The sequence below is a fragment of the Ascidiella aspersa genome, chromosome 8 (genome assembly GCF_963924565.1).
Source record: "Ascidiella aspersa chromosome 8, kaAscAspe10.2, whole genome shotgun sequence".
NCBI classification, from domain to species: domain Eukaryota; kingdom Metazoa; phylum Chordata; class Ascidiacea; order Phlebobranchia; family Ascidiidae; genus Ascidiella; species Ascidiella aspersa.
In genome coordinates this window covers 19378819-19388731 of record NC_139454.1, presented here as the reverse complement: position 1 = coordinate 19388731, position 9913 = coordinate 19378819, and the positions used below count along the sequence as shown (strand labels likewise).

The following is a 9913-nucleotide window of genomic DNA, read 5'->3' as shown; positions in this document are numbered from 1 at the left end:
CATTTGAATAATTGCTCAGGTTTGAGCGATTTTCCCCATATTAGTGTTTTAAAAGTTCAATTTGGTGCTAAAGACTTAATTAACGTTGTATGACAGTGTCTTGGACTAGGTAAATTGTTCAAAATAAAACACTTCATTAATTTAATCAAAATTAAGTTAATTTCTTTTACTTACGAAAAGCTCAACAATACAAGATTTTGCTTTGGGTTGTATTTTATAAGTTTCTATTAATAAAAAAAAACATCCTGTCCATTTGGAAAATCAGAGTCGCAGGCCATGCAATCGTGAGTTAACAAGCAGCCAGTAGGCTACATTGAAAATCTTAAAAGGAAAAGGCAAATAACCGCGTTACTTTAATGGACAAAGTCACCATTTGACCAAGTTTTTTTTTATAAATTACTCGGCTTGGAATTGGATTGATTTTAAACGTCTTTTTTTCAACACTGGCAACGATAAGTACGTGATCGTTGGGCGGCAAAATGCCTCGCAAACAAATACCAGCACCAGGTAACTTTAAAAGCGACGTATGACTCACAACTGGCAAAGGCCTTGCGTCAGTAAAGCAAAGTATCCAAGTCACGTTATTTCAACACGAGCGCCTGGCGTTTCTGGCTTTCCTGTTTGCACGTCCACTTCAGCGAGTTATTTTTACTCGCCATGTTTGCTTGTGGTCAACTGGTGGTATGTAGTGAACGGTCATGAAACTGTTACAAACGCAGCAGAACAAGTTCGACAATTCGAACTGGCCTACTGTCGTAATGACTTTAGTCAATAAAGGCACTAAGTAAGTCACTGTTCTCAAATAACTTGACTTGAGTCGTTTTGGTAAAATGACTTGACTTGACTTGAGTATTTTGACCAAATGACTTAACTTAGACTTAATTCATTCAGTCAAGTGAATTGGGTTGAAATTAAGTGTTTTCATTCAACGTTTTATAAATTATTATTATCTCAAAGTTTTGCACGTAAAAACGATTAGATTGCTACATTTGTTTTTCTTTTTTACCTCAGTTATTGTTCATAATCGGACGAGTTTACCAATTTTATTTGATCATCGTTTTATTTTTATATCAGTGATTTGACTTGGAGATGAATTGCATAATGACTGCCTACTGTTGAGTGTTGACGGTGTACCAAAATAGTCTGTATATAACTTTCTCTGACAAAGCAGAAGGACATAAGTAGGCCTATGAGTTTCCTTATGATGATAATAAATCGATCATGGCATCAAAGCCCAAGCACACTTCTATTTTGGTCGAAGCTTTTGCCAAATATTTATGTTACCTTTGAGGCAGTGGTGAAAGTAGAATTTTTTTTCTTATTAGACCGCTGAAAAATTATCTTCTGCACAAGATGTTACAAAGTTACATCGTAACCTAAAGGGACATCTAAAACTTGTAAACTTAGGAAACCCGAGGGTATCGTTCGAACTAATTACACAAATAAGAAACTAAAATGTAAGTTCAACTAGTTTACAAGGAGATGATGGGATAGCCTGGTAAAAAAGAACATTTTCTTACCCGTATGAAAAATACTTTACCGTTCCTTTTTGGCAACATTGTTGTACGTTTCGAATATTCATCAAAAAGTTTTCTTCGAATATGAAATCAAAAGTTACCTACTACTGTATGGGCTTTGAATCAGTAGTTCGATCGGAAACAGAGTTAGTTCTACGCGGGCTGGATTAGAGCGAAAACAATCAGCCAACGAAACGAAACTCTCCGTTGTCCCTTCACCTATATTCGAGCGCCGACCAACTAGCACATTCAGCACCAACGTCAGCATCCAGCAGTTGCCTTTTTCTCACCAGGCGAGCTTGCGTGCTTGCGAAAGAAGAAGGCCGTTCGTCCGCCCGCGGTCAACCCACCGACGCCAGGCCTTTTGCGTGGGGTGTGCGCCGCACGTCGTGCCTTGCGTTGCGTGTGTGTGCCAAACGCAGGCGGCGTAGCGGCAGGCTGCGAGCGTGGGCGGCCAGTCGCGTCATTTAGCGGGCGCGCAGTTCCGCAAAACGCTACGTTTTTCTTTGCCTGCTTGTGTACGGTCAACGTGAGAGACGGTACACTGCTGGAAATGGCTCGTTTTTGAACGTTCTAACACCGCCGTATTTATTGTGCTTGGACTTGAATCTTTTTCCGATTACTTAAGATTATCAGCTAGAGCAGCGTCCACTTTAAAGAGTGGTATTTAATTCAGCAACGCTCAATTTAGGGCGATGACGTCTGGAGTTTTAACAACAGCGTTACAGAGTTGGTAGAGAGTTAAGCCTAATCAGATTACTTTAGCTTTCTCGATACTACAGGCAGACCACCATTTGGTTTATGGTAGGTTTATCAGTTCAAATGGGCAAATTTTTATGGTTTTATGCGAGTTTGGATAACCTGCTGTACTGATAGCAGTAATAATGTATGCGGGTATATTTTGCTGAGATTTTTTAATAAAACCTAACAACTCCTAGTATTTTTTTACACTAAACTGTAAGGGTCAAAGTCGAAAATTTAAGTACAACAGTGAATTTCATGACATGCTTAAATAAACACAGACGTTTAACAGGGTATTTCAAGGCCGTTAAAAAAGTAGAATATTTCGGCCTTCAGTCTTAAACCTTGTCTGGAAATAATTAAAAAAAAGAAAACACAGCATTGTTAACTTTTGGTATACTACGTTGTGTTTTTTGGGGTGGCTTTTACGCCTAAATAAGACGAAAAGTGATATCAAACATGTCCGTCTCTGTTTTAAGCAGCGCGTTTTACAGCCGAAATACGTCATATCTGCCTACAGTGCCTCAAGTTAATGACATTACTCAACAAATTTGCCTTTAACATAGCCGCGAGAAGTAAATAAATGAAAAATCCCGCTCCGTCCCTTCGAAATGGTTTGCGTGGCAGATTAAAGGGGTTAATCAACTGGAATAGCATCGCATTTTTCGCGAATTGACCCTGATTATTCCGCATGTTCTCGTCTGTATTTTTCCTGTAGCCAGCAATGCCAAGAGCCAGATGTTTTGCCGCCTGTTTTTTTATGTCTTTCGTGCCGCTTTTTAATACTTTGAGGCACAGCCGTTTCCTAGACGTTGTAAATTCGTAGACAGCGGAAGCATGTTTTACCGCCACAAGATTCCAGGCCTGCAAGTTTGCTAGATGTAGTGGGCTTATGCAAATGTGCGCGGATATCATCTGGCGTACAGTTATACAGACATAAAAAAAGAATTCGTATTGTTTGCATTTGGACGTAGTAGGAAGTAAGAAATATTAAACCCATTTTTAACTAGGTAACCATTTATTTTTAGAATGTTTTTTTTTAGATCTGCTGTTAAAAATGAATAAAGAGTTACTGTATACAAAATGTACATACAAACGTTACATACTCGCTGTCCAAATAAGACCTCAAACCATTTATTCTCCAAATTTAACGACTTGTTTTTTTACCTTTGTATGTTTGACAATAATGGTAACTATTGCTGTGTTTCTCTTATAATTACAAAGACTACCATTAATGTATGGAAATCCATTACATCTAAAAATATGTATTTGGTAAATTAGACTAGTTTTGTATTGCACTGCAAAAACAAAAAATAGCCCAAATAGGACTGTTGTCTTAACTTGCTGCTTGTATAAAACAACACAAAATGTGTCAAATCAGTTTTTTACTGTTATTATAAAATTAACTAAATACTTACTAAATATTACAAAATTATTTAATTGATAATTGCAGAATTTATTTTGTTGAAAATTCTAAGTTTAAACTTTTTTTTTCAGGTTTCTGAATTGAATACAGATCTAGTTAAGCATTGAAGAGTATTATTTGAGTATTATATACCACTGTTTAGTTAAATGTCACAGGGTTTTCAAGATTTTGGAAATGTTTTTGTAGCAGGGTTTTAGCCTGTTGTAGGTCAGTTTGTTTCAAGCAAACCATCAGACCCTGGGATATATTTTATTTGCTTTGTTTGTGTGATCCGACACTATTAATGGAATAAAAAGCGGAAAAAGAAAAAAAGTAACAAAAAGTCTGTGAAACAATCATGGACAATTCTTCAAGTTCGCCAACTAATATCGTTGCTACGGCAATGTCTTCTGCAAATCTTGTATCGCCAGGTAAAAAAAAACTGTATTCGTTTTATGTATATTATAGATAAAGGCAACTTACTGTTTCTGTTGTGCATATATTATGTATGCAGAAAATTTGGGTATTTATACTTTAAATTGTTCTTGACAATATATCATGTATTTTTATTAACCCTTTTCATAAGTAGCTCAAAGGTTTAAAGTGATTTACATTTCTGTCATATACCTTGGTTCAAGTAGCAATAAGTCTACACACTTAAAGTTTACAATACTGATTGATATAGTATTATATCATGTACCTATTTTAAAATACTTACTTTGATATTTTCTGTACAGTAACGATAATGTGCTTCTAGTCTTAGGTTAAGTCAATCGGAATTACCCGAAAAATTTTTATTTGCATATTAGAATAGTGTTCCTTAAGGTTTCACAATTAAACTTGACATGATAGTTGATAGTTGTTCTTAGTTTTATGTTTGCGATCTATTTGTTTAAAGGAGTTTAAAGTCAGTGTATGTTTAATGTTTGTTTATAAACCCCCCTGATTTTTTTTTGAAAGGGAAAACCTTGTTTAAACATACCAAAAAATCTGTGCTTGAATAAACCATTTGTTATAACACCTAAAAATGAATCTTGAAATGATACTGGGTGACTAGGCATATCCGAAAATTAGTATTTGGAATACGGATAACCAATATTTTGGACAAAAAGTATCGTGATCTGTTCCATTACCAAATGATGTCACAACTATGGCCAAATAGGCAAAATTGATCAGATCAATAAGGACAATGGTACTGATTTCCATGGTATGTTTCGTTAGAAAGGCTGTTTATTTTTAATTTTTTTTTTGTAATATCTTTAAAATTTACCTTTTAAAGTAGAAAACTCTAGGTTAGATCTCAAAACGTGACTGTAATGCACAAGTTTATTTGGTATCGGTTGGGCACAGATACTACCCAAGTATCTGACGAGTACACAGATACTACCATTTGGCCTAGGGTATCAATAGCTACAATCTGAACGTATTCACATCTCTAATCCAGGCATTAATACTACCAATAAATTTTAAACGCTGTTACTTTTTTAAGAATCACCTCAAGTATCTGTAGCAAGTGCAGTTTCCGAAGTCAGTCAACGGATTACCATGTCTGGTTCTTCCTCACCACAGCATACAAGAATGTAAGACTTGAAAGTTAAATACGATATGGCACCTTTTAAGTTATTTTGGTGCAAACTAGGGATGATAACATAAATACACGTGTTGTCATTTTGCTAAGTCCAAAAAAGTTAGGTTGCAGCCGCGAATGCGTTCACCAATTCACTAAATAATTTTTGTTACAAGTGTGTCATAATGTTCACATGCAAACAGAACCATGTAGAGGATGTTTTAACAGACTTTCAGACAGACTAAGACCAGATAATGTTGAACAACTGTTTTTAAATCGAGGTTTACATTTATGGTGCAATTTGTAATAGTTAGTCCTGTTTAAAACATAGCATGTTCACTGTTCAGTTTTACTCAATTCCGACATTGTGGCACATTCGGGCTTTCCATAAGCCCATGACTATTAATTATGAATGAGGTTGATTTCTATTAGTGTTGTTTGACGTTGTCGCTGTCGAATGAAAAGCACATCATTTCCAGGAAGATTTTTCCTTTAATAGTACTTTGCTTGTCTGCTGTGTAGCCAATAGAAAAACTCAGCTGACTGTGAAAGGCTGAAAATTGCCATAGGAGCGCTGGGTTATTGATTATGTATTGTGGACTCAAGGCGTGTCTGGCCATTTGCTTTAGTTTCTTTGGTACCTACAGAGGGTTTTGAACTAATTTTTAAATTTAAATATAAATATATATATATATTCTGTTTACTTTGTTAAATTATTTTTTTACCTGTAGGACCTAGATTATATTTCACCAGAGCCTAGATTATACTGCACACAAACCACGGAACAGAGTTTTTTAATCCTGATAAAAGTGATTTGCTTTACTACATAAAAACTGTTGCTGCCAGGCATTTTTCAATAAATCTCTTTTGGTAATTTTTTTCTTGTCGAACATTTTGAAAAAAACGCATACGGTTTACGTTTTCATTCACCTTTAAGAAGGCAAACTATGTGAGCTGTCCAAGTGTTGAAGAACACAAATAATTACCCCACAGCATTTATTCGAGTATCACATAACATCCAGGTGTATTCTTAAAAGGGTCAGACCATAAGTAAATAGTTTACTTTGTAACTAACCATGTGCTCAGTTAACTATACACTATCATTTTTTATCTTGTTTCATTTAAAAGTGTTATTGTTACTTAGTGGTAAATATATAAAAACGTATATGATGATTGAAAAGTTGTATATACAATGTCCTATTGGTGTGCTACTCTTTTTGCTTTTTTAAGTAGTCTGTTGTTATTTGAAAACCACAAATTCTGTTATCGAAATAGTTGTGGCTATAACCTATCGGAAAATAACTTGCAAAATTTACTTATAAACACTTACAGCAGTGTTGGGCAAGCATAACCTGAGGGCTTGATCAAGCCCACCAATGAATATCATTAGGCCCGCCATCTCATTTACCAAATGTCTAAGAGGCCATTTCTCATATTTTGGGGCTATTTTAGCTAGTTAAATGCTATCTTTTTTCAGGCTAAAGGCGTAATGTCTACCCTGGATTGGAAATATCAACAATATGGAAGTTTTGCCAACTCATTGTATCTATGATAATTGTTAGTTAAAATGTATTACGGCCCTCAGAGACGTTTCTAAGATTAGTATTGGCCCGCGACTAGGAAAAGGTTTGCCATACCTGACCTACAGGTATATCAGTGCATTTTTTCTTGAACCAAATCCCCCCAAATGATTTTCAGCCAATCTATATTTCATCTCAGCCGTATTCCGTAAAGTTCCCAACAAGTAATTAGCCTACTCGGCAAAGTTTTTCACTCACTTATTCCCCCGTATTTACAACATTTAAAAAACGCGCTCGCATAAAGTTGCACGTGTGTCCTAAGGCCATACACTATACGTCTATATCCGTCCGCAGGCGGCATTCGCATCCTCGTGAAAAACCGACCCCAGTTCCAATTAAAACAAAATTAATGATCAAAAGTCCATACAGAAAACGAGCAAACAGACAAGATTTGGCCTACGTCGTTTGTGTAGAGAGCTATCAACACCTGCGGAATATTATATATAATGTATACAAGCGGCGAAAGCGACCCGAGAGGCGATCTTATCACGCAAAACGCTTGCAGTAAGACGTACAAACAACACCAAAGGGAAAGTCTTTTTTTTATAAAAGTCTGATGGCTGGATAACATACGCCGTATTAATTAATTTGTGGAAACTTTAAAAGAAAATCTTTGCTATCACTCGAGTTACGAAACTTTTGCGATTTAGCCCAATTTGAAATGTTCGGCAGTTGTGAATTTTTGAACGAATATTACCACCCATCCCCGAATAACTGTCGAGTCGTAGGTTCACCCTATGTAAGTCACTTTGGACAGTCTTACATTTTAAGGCCAAATATGACTGTTTTGGTATGTTTTTGTTTTTGATAAAAGTCTGATTGCTGGCTAACTTAGATTACTTTGATTATTGTGTACAAATTTCTTATCGGTATCTTGTTTACTACCGGAGATATGACATGGTGAAATTTCAAGATGCGTGCTTTTCTTTGGCCAAACAACAGGGTCGCATAGTACTGCTAAAACCGTTCGCAACCGAATCCCCTTGAGGAAATGAAACCTTGCAGCGATTAAGCTTGCGCATTTTGCGGAAAGGCCTTTCTATTCAAGCGATTGTCCCTTGAAGGGAATATAAAGACCTTTTCGCAAAATGCCGCAGCCCAATGCTGCTGTACCAGTGTCTCTTCACCTTTATTCGCGGTGACCGAAGTTCGGGCGACCCTATTCTATTCACTAACCTTTTTTTCCTGAGGCTATTCACCCGACGAACAAATTAATTTAAATCGATTTCCGAAAAAAAACATTGAACTTATGCAAAACTAGGAAAATTAAATCTGATGATACCACCACCCAAACCCAAACGCTAACTCAAAACTTAACTCAAGTCAATGAACAATCCTATATTGGTGCAAGCGTAAAAGGGCGATCCGGTTAAATAGCCACTGCCATAAATTTAATTATGCGAATTGCAGTCGGCGATCCAACCATATCCAAAGGCGACTTAATTTTGGGCCGCGACACATAGGTTGAGAAACACTGCACTATACCAAAGAAAATACCATACAATCCCTAATCAACAACACCTTTAACACTAAAAATTAATTGTTTTGGAACGTTTAGCTTTTAATCTTCCGATGAACCTATTTAACTCTGCAGCTTCGTGGCTTAAGGTTCTAATGTAGGCCGTATCATAACCAGCAATCCCTATACAGGACTTAGTAGCGTTTTGGTTACGAATAAATCTTAAGATAGATACTGAAAGTTGTAGATAGACTTAAAAAGGAATAATAAAGCCCATACAGAAGTAGCGTTTTGTGAAGGTTTCGATTTTTTTTTAACTTCTGCTTCCTACTTTTGACTTTAAATTCGGTGAAAAGTTTGAAAATGCAACTCATATAAACGAAACCACACACATACACACACGCGCACGCATACACACGCGCACGCGCACTCGCACACAGTGTTTCGTGCTGATTTCATCGAACGTAAAGCGCATAAGATTGAGCGTTAACGCTCCAACGCACTAACACCACGAATGGTTTCGTTTAACGCCGTGACTCACAAAAAGACAACGTCCCTCCACAAAAAAACCCAACGTCACGCCATTTGTGCGCTTGGCAGGCGGAGACGGCCAGTTCGATTCATTGCACGCAACTCAGTTTGTCACCAGAGCTGAAAAACTGGATAAAAATGTTACTTGTTAAAGAATTGGAGAGATTTGCCTAATTCTAATCTAATTTCCGAGCCCCGATATAAAAGTACATAACTTTTTGAGCGTTTCGGATATCTCGATATTATTTTTCAACGTCTATAAAAAAATGTTACTTCTTTTATATGGGCTTTGATATTCCTACTTCCTCTAACCAAAACGTCCAACCATTATGCTTCCCTCCGTTTTAAACAAAAACGCTTCTTTTCCGACGGCATTTTTCAGTTTGTCCGTCCAAACAAATTTTCAGCTGTTCAAGTATTTGGCCTGTGAAGTGCCAGTCCAGGTTGTCTAATCTTCAAAACCTTCATATATGTTAGAAGAAAATGGTAGAATTATTAAAAGTTAATTGTAAAAAGGGGCCAAACATGCAGATTCGAATAGGGCGGCTATTTTGCGGTTCCATCCAATTTTATAGCATTTCCACTTCCCTAACTTCAACCCTTGATTCAGCCCTAATTATAGAAAAATTGATTAAGTCTTTTTTCTCTTGTCCTTCAAAATCTTGCCCTGCAAATTTTGGCTGCCACTGCTTTTGCGTTTGTCCTATTTTTTTTGTCAAAACCTTGTTTCCACAATTTTTTTTCTCCAAATTTCATTCCTAGTTCAGAGTCAATGAAACATGCATAGACAATACTCATAGTACAACAACTGTGATAATATGGCCCTTAAGTCGTCTTTTGACCAACTATAACGACCCGTGGTTAATAGTATAACTACGCCCTGGAGCGTTTAATAGGTTACTAACCGAATCAGTACTTCGATTAGGCTATTTTAAAAGCGAATCTTGATTTTTTGGCGAATTTCGAGTTCATTGAATAGTGCCATTGGAGAATTTCCCTTTTTGTTTTGAATGGCTAGCTGTCGTTATCGGCTGATTTGGAACCAATGAAATTGGACCATAAATAGAATTACGAAGCCATTTTGCCTTAACCACATTCGAAAAGTCCCAGGCT

The 9913-nt window shown here is 36.6% G+C and overlaps 1 protein-coding gene across 3 annotated transcripts in view; it reads left to right on the top strand.

Moving 5' to 3' along the window:
* Nucleotides 1-3874: 3874 nt before the first annotated feature.
* The window catches only part of LOC146136728 (uncharacterized), a 58581-nt gene continuing 52542 nt past the window's right edge, over nt 3875-9913 (top strand). For all 3 annotated transcript variants that reach the window (XM_083395046.1, XM_083395045.1, XM_083395044.1), the window contains exons 1-2: nt 3875-4094; nt 5153-5243. In XM_083395046.1, the coding sequence (XP_083251172.1) occupies nt 4022-4094; nt 5153-5243 (164 nt within the window). In that variant the 5' untranslated portion in view covers nt 3875-4021. The remainder of the gene's footprint in view (nt 4095-5152; nt 5244-9913) is intronic.